Here is a 24,982-nt window from a genome sequence, read left to right as displayed (position 1 = left end):
TGCCACAACTTACTTTGGAAGTATGCTTTGAAACATTGTCCATTTGGAAGACACATTTGTGACCAAGCTTTAACTTCCTGACTGATGTCTTGAGATGTTGCTCCAATATATCCACAATTTTCCTACCTCATAATGCCATCTATTTTGTGAAGTGCACCAGTTCCTCCTGCAGCAAAGCACCCCCACAACATGATGCTGCCACCCCCGTGCTTCACGGTTGGGATGGTGTTCTTCTGCTTGCAAGCCTCCCCCTTTTTCCTCCAAACATAACAATGGTCATTGTGGACAAACAGTTCCATTTTTATTTCATCAGACCAGAGGACATTTCTCCAAAAAGTACAATCTTTGTCCCCATGTGCAGTTGCAAACCGTAATCTGGCTTTTTTTTATGCCGGTTCTGGAGCAGTGGCTTCTTCCTTGCTGAGCGGCCTTTCAGGTTATGTCGATATAGGACAAGTTTTACTGTGGATATAAATACTTTTGTACCAGTTTCCTCCAGCATCTTCACAAGGTCCTTTGCTGTTGTTCTGGGATTGATTTGCACTTTTCGCACCAAAGTACGTTCATCTATGAGACAGAACGCATCTCCTTCCTGAGCGTTATGATGGCTGTGTGGTCCCATGGTGTTTATACTTGTGTACTATTGTTTGTACAGATGAACGTGGTACCTTCAGGCAATTGGAAATTGCTCCCAAGGATGAACCAGACTTGCGGAGGTCTACAATTGTTTTTCTGAGGTCTTGGCTGATTTGTTTTGATTTTCCCATGATGTCAAGCAGAGGCACTGAGTTCAAGGTAGCCTTGAAATACATCCACAGGTACACCTCCAATTGACTCAAATGATGTCAATTAGCCTATCAGAAGCTTCTAAAGCCATGACATCATTTTCTGGAATTATACAAGTTGTTTAAAGGCACAGTCAACTTACTGTATGTAAACTCTGACCCACTGGAATTGTGATACAGTGAAATAATCTGTTTGTAAACAATTGTTGGAAAAAATACTTGTGTCATGCACAAAGTAGATGTCCTTACCGACTTCCCAAAACTATAGTTTGTTAACAAGAAATTTGTGGAGTGGTTGAAAAACAAGTTTTAATGACTCCAACCTAAGTGTATGTAAACATCCGACTTCAACTGTACATACTGCTTGTAATAACCAAATCAGAGGTTCAATATAGTGTACCGGTCTTTGTGTCTTTGTCTAGCCTACACAATGAGGATGCTTGACCCCTCAGTGTCAGTGAAAGGGTGAAAAGTGACCCCCCCCCAGATACTTACCCACTACAAATACCAATTAGCCTAAGTTAGCATGGGTATCACAATGACCAACCACACACCTAGAAACCAACCAACCACACAAGAAGAGATTTCGAGAAAGAACGTCATCTGCTCACGAGTCTTTATTCATGTCGCTCTTGACAAGGTGTTGGGCACTAAACATCAAACAGAGAATCACTGAGCGTGTTATGTGTGTGGTTCCAAGGCTGAGGAAGCCCTCTTCCTAATCTCTTTCTACATTGATGTGCTTTACCCAAACAAAATGAAATATACTTTCAAAGCACTCTTGTCAAAATACAGTACATCATAAAGAGAGAACCATTTAGACTAGTAAGTGCTAGCCCATAGACTGTTTGGTCATAGGAAGAGATTTCACATCTTTGAGGTACCAGTTTATCTCTCAGATCCGCACCTTGGGTTGGAATGATGTTATGTGATCGATTCAGACAGGTGAGGTGTGTGGAAAAATATTAAGTTTTGCCAAAGAGGGTGCAGATAATCACTGAGATTCTCAGACTATTCTAAGCCTCTTTGGGAGGAAGGGGCCCGGTGTATTCAAATTCATAAAATATGTGTGAGAAAATAATAGTTCAAACACTTCAAGATCTGACAATAGACAACAGCAAACACTCAGGGGGAAAGGTGGGTGGAGACCATCGGTTTAGTTCCTGTTTTAGCTGAAACCCCGGAAGAAGAGGATGTCCTGGGGAGGAAAAGGGGAGGATGTAGGTGAAGGATGGAGAAATAGAGTAACTAACAGCATGCAGGGACATGGATACCAAACATTACTGACTACATGCTAACAAGAGATGCAAAAAACCTGAGAACTGTCTGTATGCAGAGGGAAAGAAAAGTGACTCACTACCTTCTCAGAGGTACAAAGGAATAAAAACTGACTTCCGCATTGCATTCCGAGAAAGAAAACAACCACTGACTGAAGGCCAGAGGCAGAGGCAATTAAAAAATTCAAAGAGAGGGAGATAAACACTTCCACCTCACTACAGCACAGTCCACAAAGCAGAAAGCACAAGCTGACAGACAGACAGACAGACAGTCAGTCTGACACGGACCATGCTTAGTTAGAACAGGTGCTTCGGGAGTCAGCTACAGAGAAAAAGCAGACAGCCATGTATTCATCAACACATTTAAATAAGAACAAATAGTATACTTGATCTTGGGGAGAGAAAGGAATGAACAGATCAGCAGGTAGAGCTTGAAATTATGCTGAACACGCAAGGTCAGTTTCCAGTCGAAGGGAAGCAGAATGTGATAGCATATTATTAAAGTTGTACTAAGCAGATGGTTGAACGGTGCAATATACATCAAGTAAAAGTCCAAATAATACATTTAATACAATAGGCAAGCATGAAGTTGGAATTAAGTACCAGGCTTTGCACAAGGCAGAAAACAGCTGTGAACTTTGAGAGGTGACAAGAAGATGGTTTCCATGCCCCATCACATAATGAATCACTGACGCAACTCGACTGTCATGCTATATCAAAACAAGGGGGATCCTAACAATGGATTTATTTCCCTGCGGTGATATTTGTAGGAGGAAGGGCGGCTGGGGGTCACATATCAAAGTTTCAAGCTGACATAAATCAATCAGTCCCATAACTGGACAAAAACAACAGTAGTGACCTGTGGGCCATATCTGACATTAATCCTAAACCTTCCAGTCAGTGTGGAGGAATGACAGGACACGATTTTGTGGGAGAGAGAGAGAGAATGCTGATACAGGGCCTAACGAGGAAAGGTGCTGATGCTAATGAGTGCATCCGTGAGCCCTTAATGAGGCCGTCTCGTTTGGTGTCCTAATTCACAGTGATCCGCGTCTCAGGGGTGCAGGATAATGAGCTGGGCTGGGATTCCCAGGGCAGGGGGTTGTGTAACCCACCTCAAAAGGGGGACACAAACTCCCACAATGCGTGTGTGTGTGTGTGTGAGAGAGAGTGTGATAGAAAAGGGGGAGGGAGAGAGAGTGTGAGTATGTGAGAGAGATACAGTGTGTCTGTGAGAGGGGGAAAGGGCGAGAGGAGGAGGGGAAAGAACAGCTAGATGTCATCCCTGCCTGATACGCTTGTTTGTACCCATCATTGAATTGCTGTGACCAAGAAAGAAAAGCTTGGCTCTCTGTTACAAACTGACCTCAGGCAACAAGTACACTCAAGAATAGGAAACGGTGAGGTAGACCAGAGCAAGAGCAAGAGAGAGCAAGATGAGAGAGACAGGGTTATAAGCAAACAAGAGAAAAAGGAGATGACAAGCCATGCAAGTCCTCAAAAAGTTTGAATGTTGATTCACCACAATATTTACATTAAGTGTTGTTGGCTTTGAACTTGCATTTCTAGGAGCTACTGTATGGCCCACTTCAATCATTATCAACGAGCTAAGGCTCATGAACACTCTATATACCATCCAGGAGAAATGCCTATCCTCTAAAGGGATGGCATTCAGTTTCAGGTCTTTTTCACTGGGCTACCAAGGAAAGCTAACTAACAACTACAGGAATCAGTGACCTCAGTTTATAAAACCTAAATGCAGAGTATGCATTGAGCCCCGCCGCCCCCGCCTCTTTCTGCTGTGTCTGCATTAGTAAGGCTCAAATGGGTTTCTGCCATGAGAAACAGAGCATGACATGCACTAAACAACGCCAGGCCAGCTCCATTTGATGATGGCCGCCGCTGATGCGGACGCTTTTTGATGTGGAGAAATATCAGGGCAGCGTAAATCAGCATGAGACGCAGCTGGCTGAAGACCTAATGAGTCAGCCACATTACACACATCTCAAAATGCAAATAGAAAATAACTACAGGAAATGTAACATTGATAAATTCACCCAATGGTGAGTTATGGTCTCATCTGGAATTTAAGCAAAAGCTAAAATATGGGAATAAGTACTTGACATGGTTTTTGAGAACTGTGTCATCAAATAATTCAGACACCACTCTGAAAACCCTGATCAATAACTTTAGTGGAATGTCTGCTCACTGTCCACTACTGTTTTGTCAGTGAGAATGTGTTTCCACACAACTCTAATTGACACAGTTAATAACACTGCCACCCTCTGGCTGGCTGGCTGGCTTCATGCAGATCTACCAGTAACTTTGACTTTGCTCATTCTTCCAATCACATTCACAGATCTGAATAGGAAGAGATGTAGGGAAAGGAGGAGGGGGCTGAAGGAAAATACCTTTATCCAATTTTATTTCCAGAAACGGAGATGCACATAGGTCGACTGTCTATAAACGGATAACTACAGTGCCATTTACAGATGATTGTTAAAGAAACAGACAAATAGCGTCCCAAAAAAATCCTTGGAATAACTATTCATTCATTTACAGTATTATGTTACTTTGAATCGGATACACTTACTCTATTCTTCGGAAAACAAACCATACTATATAAGAGTGCACACTTCACATTTAAATGCTGATACTACTCTCTGTTATTATCTATGCATAGTCACTTTAATAACTCTACATACATGTACATATTACCTCAATTACCTCCACTAACCCGTGCCCCTGCGCACCGACTCTGTATCCACTGTATTTTGCCGCGCTACTGTTATTCGACTGCTGCTCTTCAATTATGTTACTTTAATTTCTTATTTTTTAGGTATTTTTCTAAAACCCTGCATTGTTGGTTAAGGGCTTGTAAGTAAGCATTTCACTGTTGTATTTGGCGCATGTGACAAATAACATTTGAGTTATTGACTAAATCCGGGATAAAAGATCATTGCTCTGCTCCCCGTCCCCCAACCAGACCATTCAGGGGATCATAACAATCCAAATTATACCTGATCTATCAACGGCTTGGCACTGAGCACCGTTTGACCTTTTAACACGGCTCATGACATTATGTTGACATTTCAAGTAATCCCTCCCACGGTTCCTAATCTCAGTCGCTGTAGATGGCCCTGGACCATCCCCTGAGCTGCAACTACACCATGGATGCAGACAGGCAGACAGAGACAAGCAATATCCATGGCAGGGCTAATGATTCCACACTCAGGTGATGGGACAAATGCAGACATACATGCAGGCATGGGAATCAATGTTCATGTGTGTTATCGGTGTATAATATGAAATGTGTTCGTTGTGTGTAAAAGAGAGGGATATTGCTCCCTACCTTCTCAACCTAATTTGAGCTACAATGCCTTTCCAAATGATTCACAACTCTAGACTTTTCCCGCGTTGTTGTGTTGAAGCCTGAATTTAAAATGGATTAAATTGAGAAATGTCTTGAGTCAATAAGTATTCAACCCCTTTGTTATGGTCAGTCAAAAAAAAAAGTTCAGGAGTAAAAATGTGCTTAAGTCACATAATAAGTTGCATGGACTCACTCTGTGTGCAATAATAGTGTTTAACATGATTTTTGAATGACTGCCTCATATCTGTACCCCACACATACTTACACATACACATATACATACATCTGTAAGGTCCCTCAGTCAAGGAGTGAATTGCAAACACAGTCAACCACAAAGACCAGGGAGATTTTCAAATGCCTGGCAAAGTGTCTATTGGTAGATGGGTTACAAAATATATTTTTAAAAAACAGATTGAATATCCCTTTGAGCATGGTGCCGTTATTAATTACACTTTGGATGGTGTATCAATACACCCAGTCAAGACAAAGATACAGACATCCTTCCTAACTCAGTTGCCGGAGAGGAAGAAAACCGCTCAGGGATTTTAACATGAGGCCAATGGTGACTTTAAAACAGTTACAGATTTGAATGGGTGTGATAGGAGAAAACTGATGATGGATCAACAACATTGTAGTTACTCCCCAATACTAACCTAAATGACAGAGGGAAAATAAGAACGTCTGTATAGAATAAAATGAACCAGACTTACAATTTTTTTTCTGAGGTCTTGGCTGATTTGTTTTGATTTTCCCATGATGTCAAGCAGAGGCACTGAGTTTGAAGGTAGGCCTTGAAATACATACATGGGTACACCTCCAATTGACTCAAATAATGTCAATTAGCCTATCAGAAACTTCTAAAGCCATGACATAATTTTCCAAGCTGTTTAAAGGCACAGTCAACTTAGTGTATGTAAACTTCTGACCCACTGTAATTGTGATACAGTGAATTATAAGTTAAATAATCTGTCTGTAAACAATTGTTGGAAAAATTACTTGTGTCATGCACAAAGTAGATGTCCTAACCGACTTGCCAAAACTATAGTTTGTTAACAAGAAATTTGTGGAGTGGTTGAAAAACGAGTTTTAATGACTCCAACCTAAGTGTTTGTCAACTTCTGACTTCAACTGTACATGTGAATGTGTAGCACTCAATAAAAACAAATATACCCTACAAGTCATCACCAGTCAACTGTACTACACAATACTACAACATTCCCCACCTCAGGGTAAAACACCCCACAAAGCTCAGTGCTACAATTACACCCATTTGGCATTGATTCCACTCCTCTGTTGTCCATGCATGGCTGGATAATGTTATACTGCTGCATACAGCAGCACAGTCCAAAAGAGGATTCACTGCTAAAAAGGTCAGATCTGTTGGCTAGGATCAAATACAGTTACAATGTATCTTTTAGAACAGCCATACTCAACAGGCGGACAGCAGGCCGGATCCAGACACAGAAGTGGGTCAATACGGACTGCGGGTCGACTTAAATACACATTTATTTTATTTTAAAATTCGGTTGGGTTTCAACTTCTGGTATATTAACACATGGAAAATGTGTGGAATTGCAAAATGTTTCTTTAGTGCCCTGGCATAATGTGAAGAATTATAGGAAATTTAAAACAGCATATTTCTCTCTCTGCCAAAAAGAGAGGTGTGGACAGTTTGGGGGTTGAATTGGTTGCGAGGTAGGGGTTTCTTACTACACCGATAAATAACACTCATCCGGATACCTTTGCCACCGAGGAAGTGTGTGACCAGACCTTCTCAAATAGTATTTAAGTACCCCAGTTTTAGAGATCACCTTTATTCCAAACCAGGGGGGGATGCCCTTTTTGTATCCGCAAAACATGAATCAGTACTTAGTTTGTGTTGGTGGGTCTTTCAGTATACTGTGTTAATGAAAACACTGGTCTTTTATTAAGGAATCTGACATTGAGTTAAATTTTATATAATTATTTAAGTGTGACAATGAATTGAACAGATCAAGACAGGAAATGAGAAGAGCTATGCAAGGTAACAACCCATTTATTTAGTGATACATTCTGCAAACTATACATTTTATTTCAAACTTCAAAATGCAAAAAAATGAAAGAAATAAGGATGGAAAGGCGGCGAGGAAATTTAGGGAAAGAAGAGAAAAAAAACTCATTCACAAGCAAGGAATGCAATTTGTTCAATCGACTCAACACAAGTAGCACAATTTAGTTCAGGGAACAAAGCTTTTTAACGTTTTATTTTCGGTCTTTCCTTTGGAGATGGGACATAATACAAAATATACAGTTATTGAACTTTGCAAAGTCAATCACAGAGGCCTCTGAGAAGCAGTTGAATTAACATAGACAATACTACAGCAGTCTAAAGCCATTCTTGAATGTATTCATAAATACAGCAGACATGAATGTATGTATGCACATTTCTAATGCTTACAAGGTTACCCAATTGTTATACACTTGCATTTGCTTAAAGTATTACATCATCTGCAGGAGTGAGCAATTAAATAAGCTTTCAAGATTCAACAAGGTAATGTGAAAAACAAAATGGATACAAACCAGAAACGGTTGAAAATGTGTACCATGTAACCACCAACATAGTATGCCACTTTGAAGAGAAGCACCCTAACATGGAAACACTTGATTTGATTTATTTCTCAGTTACAAGAAAGTCATGTCTACATCTCTCCTTGATGTGTTCCAATAAACAAGTACTTAAGTGATAGGGTTAGATTGGGTAAGGCAAATCGGTGAGCTTATTAGTGAGCTGAAAAGGTCAGCAACATGGGGTTCAGGTCCCCTGTTTAAGGGGACACAACCCACCACTGCTAAGGGTCACACAGTAACGTCACAACTGAGGTACATCAATATGGACAATATGGGAGCGAGCATTCAAATCTATTTTACTCCAGCCAGATATACCTCTGAACCTAACAGAACTAGTTCCAGAGGAGCAAAGGGACAACCTGTAGAGAGCTTTATCATTTTTTCTAGAACAATAATTTGTGAAAAAGCTGATAAGAAAGACTATCAGTGCATATTTAACCATTGTCATTAATTACACCAAATACCTCTCACACATCTTACATTTCTAGAACCCTGAACATTGTTACAATTCTAGATCTCTGAACTAGTTGAATATCACACAAAAGCTAAACAAGTTGGTGAAATTACACAAGCAAGGGTTTGAGGCCATTCTTTTTCATATAAGGTCAATGATTTTACTAGTTAATAAAATAAAACTAGCATTTGCAGTGGATACATTATAGATATCAACATTTCAAATTTGCACATTTCAGTCAAATACATTTACAATGGGTCTGCCCAACTCTATGACAACTCAGTCTGACATTCCACAGATTGACAGTCAGAACAGCCAAGTGTATGATGGCTGTTTTCAAAGCAAAACTACAGAGGGGGTGGGGTCTAAAACAACAACCAATACAAATAGGTTTTCTATGAATTTATGAGGTACTGTAGTTATGGTATATAAGAAAAAGAATACATTGGATGCTTAGTAAGTGCTACACTTTTGAACAATTAGGTCAGTCTTGTATGGTACCAGACGGGTCAATTTTTGAACAAAAGTCAAATTTTGAAAAAAACAAATGCACCCTAATTGAGCATTTTTTTAGAGCCATATCCTATTTCAATGGGAGGCAAAGAAAGATTTACAAAAGTTCAAGCATGGTGAATGGATCTAAGGTCAGGATATGGCCTCTGAATTTTGCAAAAAGTACCTTCAGAAAAGTATTTATACCCCTTGACGTATTCCACATTTAGTTGTGTTACAGCCTGAATTCAAAATGGATTGAATACATGTTTTTCCTTTGCCTGCCTGCCTGCCAGCCACACACCGAGATTTTAGCACATTTTTCGAAAACGAAATACAGAAATCTCATTTACATAAGTATTCACACCCTTTTGCCAAGACACTCAAAATTGAGCTCTGGTGCATCCAATGTCCTTTGATCGTCCTTGAGATGTGGACTCAAAGTTGTAGTGACCTGTGGCCAATTCAATTGTTTGGACATGATTTAGAAAGACATACACCTGTCTATATAAAGGTCCCACAGTTGACAGTGCATATCAGAGCAGAAACTATACCATGAAGTCTAAGGAACTGTCTGTAGATCGCTGAGACAGAATTGTGGTAAGGAATACCTTGGGGAAGGGTATAACATTTCTACAGTCCTGAAAGTTCCAAGAGCACAGTGGTCTCGAACTTTGAAAAAATTAAATTAAATTGGAATCACCCAGACTCTGCCTGGAGCTGGCCGTCTGACCAAACTGAGCCTTAAAATCAGGGAGGTGACCAAGAACCCAATAACCACTGACAGAACTACAGAACTCCTTGGGTGAGATGGAAGAATCTGTCAGAAGGACAACGGTCTCTACAGCACTTCACCAATCTGGGCTTTATGGGAGAGTGGCCAGACGGAAGCCACTTGAGAAAAAGGCATATGACAGCACATCTGGAGCTTGCAAAAAGGCACGTGAAAGACTGAAAGCATAAGGCAAAAGATTGTGGTCTGAGGAAACAAAAATGTAATTATTTGGCCTGAATGCAAAGCTCTATGTCTGAAGAAAACCAGGCACAGCTCATCTAACGCCATCCCTACCATCAGCGGCAGGGACTGGGAGACTGGTAAGGATAGAGGGAACAATGAATGGAGCCAAATACAGGCAAATCCTTGATGAGAACCTGCTTCAGAGCGCAAATGACCTTAGAATGAGGCAAAGATTTACCTTCCAACAGGACAATGACCTCAAGCATAAAGCCAAAGCAACGCTGGAATGGCTTCAGAACAAAAAAGTGCAAGTCCTTGAGTGTCCCAGCCAAAGCCCAGACTTGAATCCCATTAAATCTGTGGAAAGACTTGAAGATAACTGTTCACCACCGCTCCCTATCCAACTTAAGAGCTTGAGAAAATATGCAAGGAAGAATGGGGGAGTTGGGGGGAAAATAAATCACAAAATCCAGATGTGCAAAGCTGATATAGACATACCCAAGACCACTCAAAGCTGATATAGACATACCCAAGACCACTCAAAGCTGATATAGACATACCCAAGACCACTCAAAGCTGCAATCGCCACCAAAGGTGCTTCTAAAAAGTATTAACCATTGGGTGTGAACACTAAGGTAAATTATATCTGGATTTCATTTTCAATAAATTAGAAAAACATTTTCATTTTGTCATTATACGGTGGTGAGTGGTAGATGGGTGAGGGGAAAAAAACAATGTTTTACATTTTATATTCAGGCTGTAGCAACAATGTGGAATAAGTCAAAGTGTATGGCTACTTTGAATGCACTGTACATACGTTCCTTATGAGGCTCACATAATTACATGACATGTTCATGTAAGGCCCCATCTCTAACACCTTAGTCACTATGCAAGTCTTACAGTATATATGCAAGTAGTCCGCATTCAAACTGGTGTGTCGACAACAGAACACTAACATACTATCCAAAACTCTTTAAAAACAAAAGCGCCGCAGCACAAAATCAGTGTCAAACTGTACAGATGACTGAAAAATATGCGGCTAACCTAAAGATAAAAGTAATGCATTTCTGAAATAAAATATATTTATTTCCAGTCTAGCCTTATAAAAACATTGACAGTAAACAAGTAACCTGCAAGTTTAAAACAGGTTAAGACAAATTTTCCTTTGACTTCATTTAGGTACTTGAAAATTATATACATACTGCAGTATTTCTGGAGAAAATACTTGAGTATAAGGACAATGAACGTTTGCAATCCTCAGGGGAAGATCCAATTGCCTATGCAGGCGCTAAAACAGCTCGGGCTTGTGTGTTACAGCGGACGGCTCTGTGCTCCTAAAAAGTTGGTTCCCTTCCACAAAACCAGTGGGGAAATACAACTTTTACATTTTTATATTTTTTTTAACGATTACCAAACTAACCACATTTCTTTCTCATTTTAAAAAAGTGACTTGGGTACCGGATTCATTCAGTCACTTAATGTTTTTTCTAAGATCGCAAATGCTGTGTAATAATTATGAAGCATTGTTTGACTTAAGTATACAATTGAACAATAAGTGTTTGTGTGATTGACATTTCAGCAGTTTAAGGGTACATCAACTGTTCGTATATCAAGTTCACAACAAAAAAAGAACCTGGGTCCAAGTCCCTCATTCATGGACAAACATATTTAAGCGTTAATCTGAGACATACTTTAAATGGTTTACTTTCTAAACAACTGCAGGTACGCATAAAACACAGTAACAAAAGGGTGGCATATCAAACCATCTCTAAACTGTGTGTGTGTGTGTGTAATATAATATATTTTATATACACACACATACACACTACCGTTCAAATGTTTGGTGTCCCTTAGAAATGTCCTTGTTTTTGATAAAAAAATTAAATATCTTTGTCCATTAAAATCATCAAAATTGATCAGAAATACGTAGACATTGTTAATGTTGTAAATGACTATTGTAGCTGGAAACGGCAGATGTTTAATGGAATATCTACATTGGCGTAGAGAGGCCCATTATCAACAACCATCGCTCCTGTGTTCCAATGGCATGTTGTGTTAGCTAATCCAAGTTTATCATTTTTAAAGGATAATTTATCATTAGAAAACCCTTTTGCAATTATGTTAGCACAGCTGAAAACTGTTATTCTGATGAACGAAGCAATACAACTGGCCTTCTTTAGACTAGTTGAGTATCTGGAGCATCAGCATCATCATGAGTGGGAGGCCCCGGTGCACAACTGAGTCTCAACGTAAACAGTGAAGAGGCAACACCGGGATGCTGGCCGCCTTGGCAGAGTTCCTCTGTCCAGTGTCTGTATTCTTTTGCCCATATTAATCTTTTTTTCTTATTGGCCAGTCTGAGATATGGCTTTTTCTTTGCAACTCGGCAAAGAAGAACAGCATCCTGGAGTCGCCTCTTCACTGTTGATGTTGAGACTGGTATTTTGTGGGTACTATTAATTGAAGCTGACTGTTGAGGAATTGTGAGGCGTCTGTTTCTCAAACTAGACACTAATGTACTTGTCCTCTTGCTCAGTTGTGCACCGGGGCCTCCCACTCATTCTATTCTGGTTAGAGCCAGTGAAGGGAGTAGTACACAGCATTGTACGAGATCTTCTTGCATGGAATAGTCATCACTTCTCAGAACAATAATAGACTGATGAGTTTCAAAAGAAGGTGCTTTGTTTTTGGCCATTTTGAGCCTGTAATCGAACCCACAAATGCTGATGCTCCAGATACACAACTAGCCTAAAGGAGGCCATATTTATTGCTTCTTAAAATCAGGAGAACAGTTTTCAGCTGTGCTAACATAATTGCAAAAGGGTTCTAATGATCAATTAGCTTTTTATAATGATAAACTTGGATTAGCTAACCCAACGTGCCATTGGAACACAGGTGTGAGGGTTGCTGATAATGGACCTCTGTACGCCTATGTAGATATTCAATTAAAAATCAGCCGTCTCCAGCTACAATAGTGATTTACAACATTAAGTGTCCACACTGTATTTCTGATCAATTTGATGTTATTTTAAAAATGGACAACAAAAAAATAGAAATGTCCTTGTTTTTGAAAGAAAAGCTAAGTGACCCCAAAATGTTGAACAATATATAGGGGTCAAATTCAGGAGACAACATGGTAGTTTGGTGCCTGAAGTTAGCCTACATCATTAGATTGTCAGTTGGTTAAAGAGAGAGAATTTCAAATTCAGTATGTTACCCTGTGTGTCAGACAAACAGGATAGTGTCCCAACCCTGAGCAGAGCCCACGGGTATTAGAAGGGCACCTTAACCTACAGTGCTCCATTCTAATTGATTAAACATCCACAAACAAAACAAGAGCATCTTGCTCACCACTTATCTAACCCAATAAAACTGTGGACAGTTTATTAGGTACACCCCTCCGTTTACGAAAATGGATCGCTCCTACAGTGAGTCACGTGGCCATGGCTTGCTATATAAAGCAGGCAGACAGGCATCGAAGCCTTCAATTACGGTTTGATTGAACGTAAGAATGGGCAAAACGAGTGTCCAAAGCGACTTTTGAGCGGTCTGATGGTCAGTGCCAGGCGCGCCGGATCCAGTATCTCAGAAACGACCACCCTCCTGGGCTTTTCACGCATGACAGTGTCTTGGGTTTACAGAGAATGATGCGACAAACAATAAAACATCCAATCAGTGGCAGTCCTGTGGGTGAAAACAGCTCGTTGATGAGCGAGGTCGAATGAGAATGGCAAGAATCGTGCAAGCTACCAGGCGGGCCATAAACAGACAAATAACAGTGCAGTACAACAGTGGTGTGTGCAGAACGGCATCCGGGAACTCACAGCTCGTCGATCCATGTCACGGATGGGCTATTGTAGAAAATGACCACACCGGGTTCCACTCCTATCAGCTAAAAACAAGAAGCGTCTCCAATGGGCATGCGATCAACACTGGACAATTGAGTGGAAAAACATTGCCTGGAACATGACAGTGAGTTCAGCTTACTTGAGTGGCCTGCGTAGTCCCCAGACCTCAACTCAATAGAGTATGTTTGGGATAAAATGGAACGGGCTGTTCGCAGAATGAATGTACCACCGTCTAATCTGCAGCAACTGCACGATGCCATCGCGTCAGCATGAACCAACATCCCTGTGGAATGTTTCCGACACCATGTAGAATGCCCCAAATAATTCAGGCTGTTCTGGAGGCAAAGCGGGATCTGACCCGGTTCTAGATGGATGTACCTAATAAACTGGCCACTGACTGTATATACATACAACAATGGATTTTAAACAATGGAAGAAAACACATTTAAATAAAACCATCTCACCACGAAATACATACTATACACTTTTTTCTTAAAAGGGAAAAATTAATTGCAAATCAATCATACACTTTAGCAGCATACCGTGCCCTAGCTCCTGGTGCAGTGGCTGAGGTCTCTACAGTAAGAGCACCCCAAACCACACAGTAAATACAAGGACCTCTAGGAGAGCTCAATGCATTTAGTGGATTTGTTCTTGGTTGTATAGTTGAATATAGCAACATTTAAAGCAGCAATCAGCAGCTGAAACTATAACACCCCTGTTTCTGTAAAAAGCTTAAGGGTTGAAGCTGGAGAAATGTAACCAATCAAATGCATAGAGCTATGCATGCAAAGACTGACCATCCATGATATCAAAATGATAGTTTTATCCATATTTTTAGGCTAGTGTTTGTTCACAATTACTTGGTTTACAAGAATTTGAGTAAAACAAGCGTATATCAGCAGTTGACCTAACTAAGCTCTATGCATTTAAGTTATATTCTTCAAGAAACAAAATGTGAACATACCATTAATTTACAAGCCCAAAAATGCATGTAACAACTGAAGATTGCTTCTTTAGAAAAAACACCACTTGGAAATTGGAATTAGAAGATTGAATGTTCACTTAGACTGGTGGTAACTAGGGTTTCTAACAATCAGCACTTAAACACTTAAATGTTGTGATTTGAACTCCTCTCTGAAACTTAGAAAACTTCACTTGGCATGGGCTGTCATAAAGCTGACCTATGCTATCATAGACCACGTGGCACCTGTCACATATTATGCTTATTCCAGTGGAGGCTGCAATGGGACGGCTCATGTCTGGAACAAAATGGAATGGCATCAAACACATGCGTTTGATACTTTTCCACTCCAGCCAGTACCACGAGCCCATCCTCCCCAATTAAGGTGCCACCAACCTCATGTGGTTTATTCAAAGTAAATGATCTAACACTCATGACACATGAAAACATGTCAACTAGTCAAGGTTCAAACTAAAAAAAAATATACATTTTTTTTTTTTTTAAATCACTGTATGTCATTAGACAGGTTAACTGTGTCACAGACTTCACTGACAATTACAAAGTGGTTGTGGTAGATGTCATTTTGAAGTACAAATTGCAATTTGTCAACTTAATGCTTCCACTGTCAAATAAAGTGTTATCTGAGTGAGGGGTAGTGAGAGATTGTATTGTGCTGATATGAAGGACTGATGAGGTGCAGAAGAGGTATGTAGGAGTAATGGCGCCTAAATCTCCAGCCCATGTGGTTCTGACATCAGCACCACCATAGCAAACATTAGCTAGTAGCTACAGTGCTGCAGATAGAGACCTACCTCTACACATACACACAAGCACCCAGGCACGCTTGCCAGTATACGCACACACACACACACACACACACACACACACACACACGGAATCCAACACAGCAAGTGTTAAAAGGTGTCAGGTGGGATAATCTTCACTTGCATCTTGGAACTGCTTTGTTGTGTTTACAGGAGAGCAACAAGATCATTTCTCTCCAAAAGACAGGAACACAATGAAGGACTGTGTAACACTTTACCATAGTTACTACAGCGTATAAAGAAAAAGGTATATGAAAAAAAAAAAAAATTTGAACATGTAAATATTAGGATTTATATGGTTAGATTTAGAGAGCTTACTGTGCTGTGAACCTATACAATTTACCCGTTTCTTTAATGAGCAAAGACTTAAACTAAAAAAGAACAAGAGCAGGAGGATAATATCACCTGGAGGACAAACAGTAATATTCACTGAATAGACATTTGTTGGAACTCCAGAAGAGCAGGAAAAAGGCAGATAGTGCATAAAAGGTTCTCTTTCTCACTTCTTTCATTGTTTTACTTGAACTCAAGCTGCATTAAATACAGGCTGTTTGTACACAACAATTGCACTTCACAAAAACAGAAATATACAAAACACAAGGAAATGTGAATCAAACTAATTACAGCAAAAAAATAAATTGTTTCAGCTGATTTTTTAAAAGAACCTAATGGACTCGCTAGTTATGGGTAAGGTTGGGGGGGGGGGATAAAAGGTGAGACAAAATGGAGGGAATCCTGAACTTCAGAGCGGACTGGTGCTGCACTATCCAGGGTGTAGAGGTGTGTTTGCATCTCCTCGTCCTCCCATCATATTCCCTTCTTAAAAATGTAACGCTCAAAGTGGTGGGGAGACAGACTGCTGAACGGAGCTGCTGTGGGTCTTGAGAGGGTTGCGGGTTGTAAACTCTGCTGTGTTTGTGGTGGGGGTTGTGTTACCACATGTCGTCTGTGGACGCTGAGTCCTTGAAGGAGGGAAGGAAGGAAAAACCCTTCAGACTCTGGGTCTACATCCAAAGGGTCTCGATTTCAACTCCTGGAGACGTGCAAGAGGGCTGATCTTTCCACCCAAGAGGTTAATTTTGTCCTACACTAGTTACGAACTTGGACAGGAATAAATGTAAATAAAGTCCAAGACATTGTTCAAGAAAGAGTACGGATAAGTGAGCAGAGCTTTCCGGCAATTGAGATTGAGATCCCTGGTATTAACAGCAATATCTTGAAGTCTTCACTTTAACCAATTACATTTTTTCCAGTTCTGGACTGTAAAATAAGGGGATTTTATTTGTCATATGCCATTTGATAGTGATACTGTTACAAGGTCATTTTAGGCTGATCAAACAAACCCAAATGATGCTATTCCTAATCCAGAAACAGCTTAGGAACAGCATTTTATTACTGGTTTGTTTGAATAGCACCCTTATATTTTCTGTGATAAAAATTCCTGTTTCCTGCCTAGAAAGCCATGTCAGAATAAAGAAGCACAACATTTCATTCACATAACCATGAGAATGTTTGTATATGAATGGTTGTTATGAATGATTGCTTCAATGAATATATTGCTTGTTAAACTATTTGTAAGATGCTCCCATTTGAAGAATATTATCCCCATTGATGGAACTTTAGGGAGCAAGTACACAAGATTGATATCAAATAATTGCAGCCTAAATAATGGTCTAAGATTGCTCTGCCAGCTGTCAATGCTACTACAATGCTGCCCGCATAGATCAGAAAGCATATTTGGCCTTCAAACACTGGGAGGGCCATACTCGAAACATTAGAAACAGTTTAAATTAAAATTGTTTCTCAGTCTCAGAAGCCGCATCAGCCAATTACAATTGTTGACGAGGTTGCACGTGATAGAACATTACTTGTTAGCTTTTCCCCCATCAGATAGCATAGGGTTAAGTATGCCAGGTTAACACAACCAGCTGGACGTGATTATTTCCTGTAACAAATTCTGTATCAACCAATTACAAACTTTGACGTCACTTTGTCTTGAGAGCGTCCTAAAAGTAAAGTCCCCCATTTAGGGGACTGAGCGATTGTAGACCGGTTCCGAGTAACATTTTTGTTAAGAGAGCGCTCTGTCAATGGTGCAACATTGATTGCTGTGCACTACGTAACAGCTCTGGTTGTCCCGCTTCACATGCCGTTCTACGCTCTCATCTGAGATGCTGTATATAAAATATGATACCTAATTTACAAGGGGTGACATCTCATTTTCTGGCCTATCCAGACAAATGATCGAACTCCAGTCTGAAATGTGCAGCTCCGCTTAAAATAACGCATATGAAATGGGAGACTAGCGATTGCAGCAAACGCAGTCTAATCTCGCTGTGCTGTCAAATGGTTGGATACAAAAATCATTCCGTAGAATTGAAACAAGATTAAATCACCCGTGTTTACAGCTCAAGTTGTACAAGTCAGCAGACATTTGAATGGCTTCTGCACGTCGCTCAGAAGACACTAGGCAGAAAATGCTGTCAATCATTTGAAATTATACCAATTTTGTATTGTCACCGAGTACAATAATATTTATTTTATAGTTAAAAAGTGAAATAATAATTTGATATGTAATATACATAACAAGCATTTCAAGCCCTATTCCCCCACTTTTGTTTAATAGAAGATTTAATAGGAGATTATTCTTTTTTCATATGTTCATTACACTTGAGCTTACAGTACATTTGGAAAGTAATCAGACGCCTTGACTTTTCAAACATTTTTTACTTTACAGCCTTATTCTAAAATGGATTAAATGATTTATAATAATAATACATTTCCCCCCCGCCCCACACACCTCATAGTTACAAAGCAAAAATATGACATTTACATAAATATTCAGACCCTTTCCTCAATACTTTGTTGAAGCACCTTTGACAGTGATTACAGCCTTGAGTTTTCTTGGGTATGATGCTATATGCTTGTTACACCTGTATTTTGGGAGTTTCTCCCATTCTTCTCTGCAGATCCTCTCAAGCTCTGTCAGGTTGGATGGGGAGCATCGCTGCACAGCTATTTTCAGGTCTTTCCAGAGATGTTTGATCGGGTTCAAGTCCGGGCTCTGGCTGGGCCACTCAAGGACATTCCAACGTCGTCTTGGCTGTGTGCTTAGGGTTAGTGTCCTCTTGGAAGGTGAACCTTCAACCCAGTCTGAAGTCCTGAGCGTCTGGAGCAGGTCTTAATCAAGGATCTCTGTACTTTGCTCCGTTCATCTTTCCCTTGATCCTGACTCGTCTCCCAGTCCCTTCAGCTGAAAAACCTCCCCACAGCATGATGCTGCCACCACCATGCTTCACCTTAGGGATGGTGCCAGGTTTCCTCCAGATGTGATGCTTGGCATTCAGGCCAAAGAGTTCATTCTTCATTTCATCAGACCAGGGAATCTTGTTTCTCATGGTCTGAGTCCTTTAGATGCCTTTTGGGAGTGGCTTCCGCCTGGCCACTCTGCCATAAAGGCCTGATTGGTGGAGTGCTGCAGAGATGGGAGAACCTTCCAGAAGGACAACCATCTCCACAGAGGAACTCTGTCAGAGTGACCTCTCTGACCAAGGCCCTTCTCCCCCGATTGCTCAGTTTGGCCGGACAACCAGCTATTGGAAGAGTCTTGGTGGTTTCAAACTTCTTCCATTTAAGAAGTATGTAGGCCACTCTGTTCTTGGGGTCCTTCAATGCTGCAGAACATTTTTGGTACCCTTCCACAGATCTGTGACTTAACACAATCCTGTCTCGCGCTCCTTCGACCTCATGGCTTGGTTTTTGCTCTGACATGCACTGTCAACTGTGGGATCTTATATAGACAGGTGTGTGTTTTCCAAATCATGTCAAATCAATTGAATTTACCACAGGTGGACTCCAATCAAGTAGTAGCAACATCAAGGATGATAAATGGAAACAGGATGCACCTGAGCTCAATTTCAAGTCTCATAGCAAAGGGTCTGAATAATCCTGTAAATAAGGTGTTTGTAATTTTTGTTTAAATAAATTAGCTAAAAAATGTAAAACACTGTCATTATGGAGTAGTGTGTAGATTGATGAGGAAAAATGTATTTAATCCATTTTAGAATAAGGCTAACTTAACAAAATGTGGAAAAAGTCAAGGGGTCTGAATACTTTACGAATACACCTAAACAAATATTTTGTATTTGACAGAAACGTGAGATAATAATATTTGGTTGTCAGTATAAGCATCACTATGTATTGTTTATGACCCTCATGATAAATAATTACTTTTGGGTATGTCTATTTAGGTGGAAATCTACAATTTGACATTACATTTAACAGGTGAACAGAAGTCACATGGCACAATCTTATAATCAAAGTTAGTAAAACATGCACAAAAGTTAAATTGGACATATAGCTCACAGTATTGTGAGACAGATTTTTTTTTTTGGGGGGGGGGTTCGTGGTAAGTTCAAATCCCAGGTGAGATTTTTTTTTTCCTTTGGGAAATGTATAATTACGTTTATTATGCTAGTGTGTTGTGAAGGGTGTAGCCAAAACTTTGTAAATTAAGATTACAAATATATTTAACAAGGAGCTTATTGGAGTCCCTCTTGCAGACTGAGACTACTGCTATACAGGGGTGTAGAGCTGCCGGAGCCACACTTTGCCACTTCTTAGAATCATCTGTTGTGGATGGCTCCCGACACTGCGTCTCAAAGCTGTCATCAAGGCAAAAAAGGTGGCTACTTTGAAGAATCTCAAATATAAAATATGGTTTGATTTGTTTAACACTTTTTTGGTTACTATATGATTCCATATGTATTATTTCATAGTTTTGAGGTCTTCATATTAAAAATAAAGGAAAACAAAGGAATGTATAGGCGTGTCCAAACTTTTGACTGGTACTGTATTTTAAGAAATGCCATTGATTAGTGGATAAAGTTTAAGATCTTTGATAGGTTGATGTGGAATTTGTTGCAGGAAATATTCACTGTCAGCTGGTGAGATTAGCATTGGGCTAACCTGTGCCAGGTTATCTGATGGGACCAGCAACAATTTAGCGTTCTATCTTGACAAGTAAATTGACGATTTGAATTGGCCGTGTTTACACAGGCAGCCCAATCATTGGCAAGACTAGATCTGATTGGTCAAAAGACCAATTAGTGGAAAAAGATCAGAATTGTGCTGCCTGTGTAAACACAGCCCAGAGATGTGTTAACTGTTCTGTGATATTGGCTGCAGTGTTAATTCAGGAGTTAACTAAACTATACATATCATGAAACAGCTGTTAACCGTGGGAAGAACTAAATGAGTTCTGTGATGTTATGGTAACGAGTAAAGTGGATTACAGAGCAAATCAAAAGTGAATTACAAACAAGGATGATACTCAAAAGATGAGTGCTACAATAAACTAAAACATACAGAAATCCATATATTGCCTCCCCTTGATTCATCTTTAAAAACAGATATGGTTATTGATATGTTGAATGTTACAAATTGGGTTGATGAAAGTTAGAAAACGAACACAAAAATATTCATGTAATTGTATTTTGCCCTCGAAACACAAACGGATCTGCACAAACATGTATCTACATACATTCAAATAAACAAGCTTTTGTGAGTGGATAGCAGTTGCCAGGAGATACTTACTGTGTCGTCACTTCGGTATGGGTTGAGTTTGTTGTACACCGCTTCAACAACATTTCGCCTAGGACACAAAAGTTAACATGCAGGTTTAGCGTAGCAAGCAATAAAAATACCAATGTATATAAGCCCAATAAAAACAAAACAGTTTATACAGAAAAGCTAAATGCTGAGCATACAAGGCTGGAATTGAAGGGCAAAAATCAATTAGCCCAACTAACAGCCCAAACTTCCACGCTAGTCCAAACTATCAAAACCACTTTAGTGAAAAGTCATTAAACCTTACCCTGCAAAGCATGGTACTATTTCCCTAGTACTTAATCGACCTCAAACTTTGAGTTGGCTGAGGTCCAGTTAAAAGAGATCACTCACTTGCTGGCCAGTTCACCCCCAGGAGGGAGGTTAGGGATGCTCTCTGATGCTAACGTCCGCATCACGTGGACCAAGTCTGGAACCCCTTCGTTTCCCTGCTTCTTTATGATCTCTGTGGGAATAGCAGAACAACATTCTCTGTGAGTAGAAAACAATATCACACTGAGTGAAGTGAGCTTCAACCACATCAAATTCATGACAATGTTCTTGTACCATCTAGGTTTCTATATGGCATATTTAGATAATGCACCTTCTACTCTGCTCTCCAGGTACTTATCCAGCTCTGCTTCCCTTTTCACGGCATCTGCAGTCACCTTTGGAGCCCCTGGGAGGCAGATCAGCACAACGCTCATATTGTCCCGACTCCCCTGTTCAAAGGGAGAAAGCAAGAGCAATACAGACAGACTTAAAAAGGAAAATAATTTACATTTGCTTTAGCATCTTCAAGTAATCCAAAAGGCATCTATGACACCTACTCATGTGACAAAATGCTGTGGTAACATCCAGGTACATGCAAATGCTTAGCTGTTACTGATTCAGTGAACAATAAATTAACAGGTCTCACCTTGTACAAGCAAGTGTCAACAATTTCATTGCAGACTCTCTCAAGGTCATTGGTCACCTCTAGCCTGGACCTGACAAAGTCACACAGTTCTTCATTGGCCATGACATCCCAGATGCCATCGCAGGCTAGGACAATAAACTCATCTTCCACCTCAGACCTTTCAATGGCATACACCTCAGGCTCTGGTGAAACCAGCTGCTCAGTGGGGCCCTTGCCATGCACACACTTGTAGTCGAAGTCTCCCAGGGCCCGGGACACAGCCAGAGAGCCGTTCACTCTCTGGATCATGACAGAGCCTCCGGCGTTTTGAATCCTCTCCTTCTCCAGTGGGTTGCTGGGCTTGTGGTCCTGTGTGAAGAAGTGCACAGCTCCTCCACGGCTCAGAAGACCCCGGGAGTCTCCACAGTTGATGAAATAGATGTGGCCTGGGGAAATCATGACCCCCACCGCAGTTGAGCCACTGCGGTCCACACCGTGCTTCTTCTCTGAGATGTTCCGCATGTGCTCGTCAATCTGCAGGAAACCTGTGCGGATGCCGATCTTCACACTCTCTACATTGGGCTCCAGACCACTCTGGAAGTCTGGGTTGCTGGTGATGTGCTCCAGCAGGTGCTCACAGCAGTATTTGGCCACCTGGGAGCCAGCATGCCCATCATAGACAGCAAAGAAGGACCAAGGGTCGAGCCCATGAGGCAGGCCAATGACTGCCGTGTGCGCATCCTCCATCTCCACCCTCCAGCCCTGCATGCTGCTCAGGCCATAGGTCAGACTGTTCCCCTCACCATGAGCATTGTGCTTCTCCATCTTTGGCTTGTCCAAAAACGCCCCCATTGTAGCTCTTAAAACCTTCAAAACAGGAATAAAACAAAGGATAATATAATATGTTAACTTGTTATTCTGCTAAACTCAGCTACATGTTTACTAATTAAACCCCAAAATATTTGCCAAATATAATTAGTTAAGATATGGATGATTTCGAAGCAGATGACACAGATACAATCCTTTTATGGCAAAAAGATTAGATAGCACCTTGGGCTTCACTCATACGTTGCACCCTCTAGTCTAAAAATAGGTGAGTACTGTAGACATTTTAAACACTAGCTGACGTTAGTTAGAAACATCTATCAATTAATTACTAACGTTATCTGCTAGCTAAATAACCTATTTTGTAGGTGTTGGCCATTGATTGTGTGATGTGAACAATAAAGTCAGCACTGCAAATAGTTAACTACCCAAATTGCAAAACAAGATCCTCCAGCTTGCTATTTTCCGCTTTCCTTACGCCCAAGCCAGCTAGGTCCCAAGCCAACGTTCGCTAACTACGTGTTATTGTTTTGTAGCTAGCTTGAATACAGTGTAGTTAGCTATTTAGTTTAGCGTTTTAGTGATGTTAGCCATCAATGAATCAAATAGCCTCATATCCCAACTAGCTAGTTACTGTAGACATCGTCCAACTAAGTCAATGACAGAGCCAGGGTTACTTAAATGTAAATAAGTCACATTTTTGATGATCACAAAATTACGAACAACAATGTTTTCAACAACGTTAACTAGCTGGCTGGCTATGGTAGCTAGCTAGTTAGCTTAAATCCTTCGGTCGCAATAATATGAAAACCAAAATAAACAAACAGCTGCGTCGTTGTGGGCCTTGGCCCCATAGCTTTGGCAGGCCTTAGTTACACTGCCCCACGGCCTATCCTCGTCGCGAAACACCCGCTGTGTATAGTTAATCAGTAATGCTAACAGACTAGCCTGGTAGACAATCAGAGAGATTTCTCACAGGCACAAATCACCGTGACTTACCAAAATCCGAAAGACCTGTTTTGAAGTTGAAAAGACAGCAACAGAGCAGAGGTGCTGTGATCGAAACAGAAACACCGACGAGATGGAGGGAGTTTGCGGGTAACGTTAGCTAGCTAGCAATCACCTCACAGTGCATCAATTTGTGAAAGTGCGGAACTCCCTGTTCTGACTAAACCAGGGATGCATTACTTTAACATTTGTCGACGTAAAGTATAGTTAAAATGTCCCTCCTTTGAATTTTTAGGCCGGAGCTGTTATGGCCAAATGAGTGTCAAGCCCCAGCCTATTCACTTGAATTTGACACAGCCTGCAAACACTAGCTAAACCAAACAGTGAACTCAAAAAATACCCGGATGTTGCAGGTTGCGTGCTTGAAAGCATTACATCATCCCTATGAGGCAGTTGGTAATCAACACAAAAGCCCAAACATTGATTCAACCATATATATCCCATTACATTACTAGTTACATACATTACTGCTATTATTAGTATTGTAATTCATAATTCTATGGATTCAACATTGTAAAGGCGAGCACGCATATTAACATAAAGCCAATACATTTCGTATGGAAATATCTGTGGGCTGTGGCGATTCAAAATGTTCTCAGTATGCATTTATTTTAGTCACAATTTGTATCACTCTCCGTCTATATTAAAGTGGCACAGTGCGCCAAATATCAATATCAATCGGGTCTATTCATACTGAAAAATATTTACAAATTCGAGATAATATTTTTCTATAAGAGTAAACTGTAACCAGAAGTGTTTTGTATTTCTAATAGTCGCTTCCGGGTTATTGAGAAATTATTTTCTGCTAAAGCCAAATATTATTAATATACTGATACTTTTCTCTCCGCCCTAAAAATGGGAGTCGTTAATTAACAAAGCGGCACGGCAGACTGTCTAATCAAGGAGGGCTGCTGCCGCCGCGTTCAAAACAACTGGGAACTCGGAAAAATACAAGGTCGAATCATGACGTCAGTGATCTTCAGGTCACTCCAGAAGAGGCCCGATTTCCCGAGTTGGATGACCGTTCAAATCGATTTTCCCAGTAGAATTCTCAGTGGTTTT

The 24,982-nt window shown here is 40.5% G+C and overlaps 1 protein-coding gene across 4 annotated transcripts; it reads right to left on the bottom strand.

Moving 5' to 3' along the window:
• Positions 1-1,392: 1,392 nt before the first annotated feature.
• Positions 1,393-24,254, bottom strand: LOC124002180 (protein phosphatase 1A). Of its 4 annotated transcripts, none has more exons than XM_046309514.1 (6): positions 23,912-24,254; positions 22,109-22,954; positions 21,794-21,911; positions 21,544-21,655; positions 21,178-21,235; positions 1,393-1,983 (listed from the first exon to the last, which is right to left on the bottom strand). In XM_046309514.1, the coding sequence occupies exons 2-6, from the start codon at positions 22,937-22,939 to the stop codon at positions 1,954-1,956; spliced, it is 1,149 nt and encodes a 382-aa protein (XP_046165470.1). In that variant the 5' UTR covers positions 22,940-22,954; positions 23,912-24,254; the 3' UTR covers positions 1,393-1,953. The 4 variants fall into 4 exon arrangements, with proteins under 4 accessions (XP_046165470.1, XP_046165469.1, XP_046165471.1 ...); XM_046309513.1 differs by lacking the exon at positions 1,393-1,983 and adding an exon at positions 15,224-16,544; XM_046309515.1 differs by lacking the exon at positions 1,393-1,983 and adding an exon at positions 16,561-16,842.
• Positions 24,255-24,982: the final 728 nt, after the last annotated feature.

This window comes from Oncorhynchus gorbuscha, linkage group LG17 (assembly GCF_021184085.1).
Source record: "Oncorhynchus gorbuscha isolate QuinsamMale2020 ecotype Even-year linkage group LG17, OgorEven_v1.0, whole genome shotgun sequence".
NCBI lineage: Eukaryota > Metazoa > Chordata > Actinopteri > Salmoniformes > Salmonidae > Oncorhynchus > Oncorhynchus gorbuscha.
This window is presented reverse-complemented; position numbering and strand designations above follow the sequence as displayed.

What these genes read in the sequence shown, in the direction of transcription:
- LOC124002180 (XM_046309514.1), bottom strand. Translation starts at nt 22,939, where the DNA reads ATGGGGGCGTTTTTGGACAAGCCAAAGATGGAGAAGCACAATGCTCAT. An exon ending in TTGACACTTGCTTGTACAAG is followed by an intron (nt 21,912 to 22,108) that starts GTGAGACCTGTT and finishes CCCTTTGAACAG; the next exon opens with GGGAGTCGGGACAATATGAG. An exon ending in GGGGGTGAACTGGCCAGCAA is followed by an intron (nt 21,236 to 21,543) that starts GTGAGTGATCTC and finishes TTTGTGTCCTAG; the next exon opens with GCGAAATGTTGTTGAAGCGG.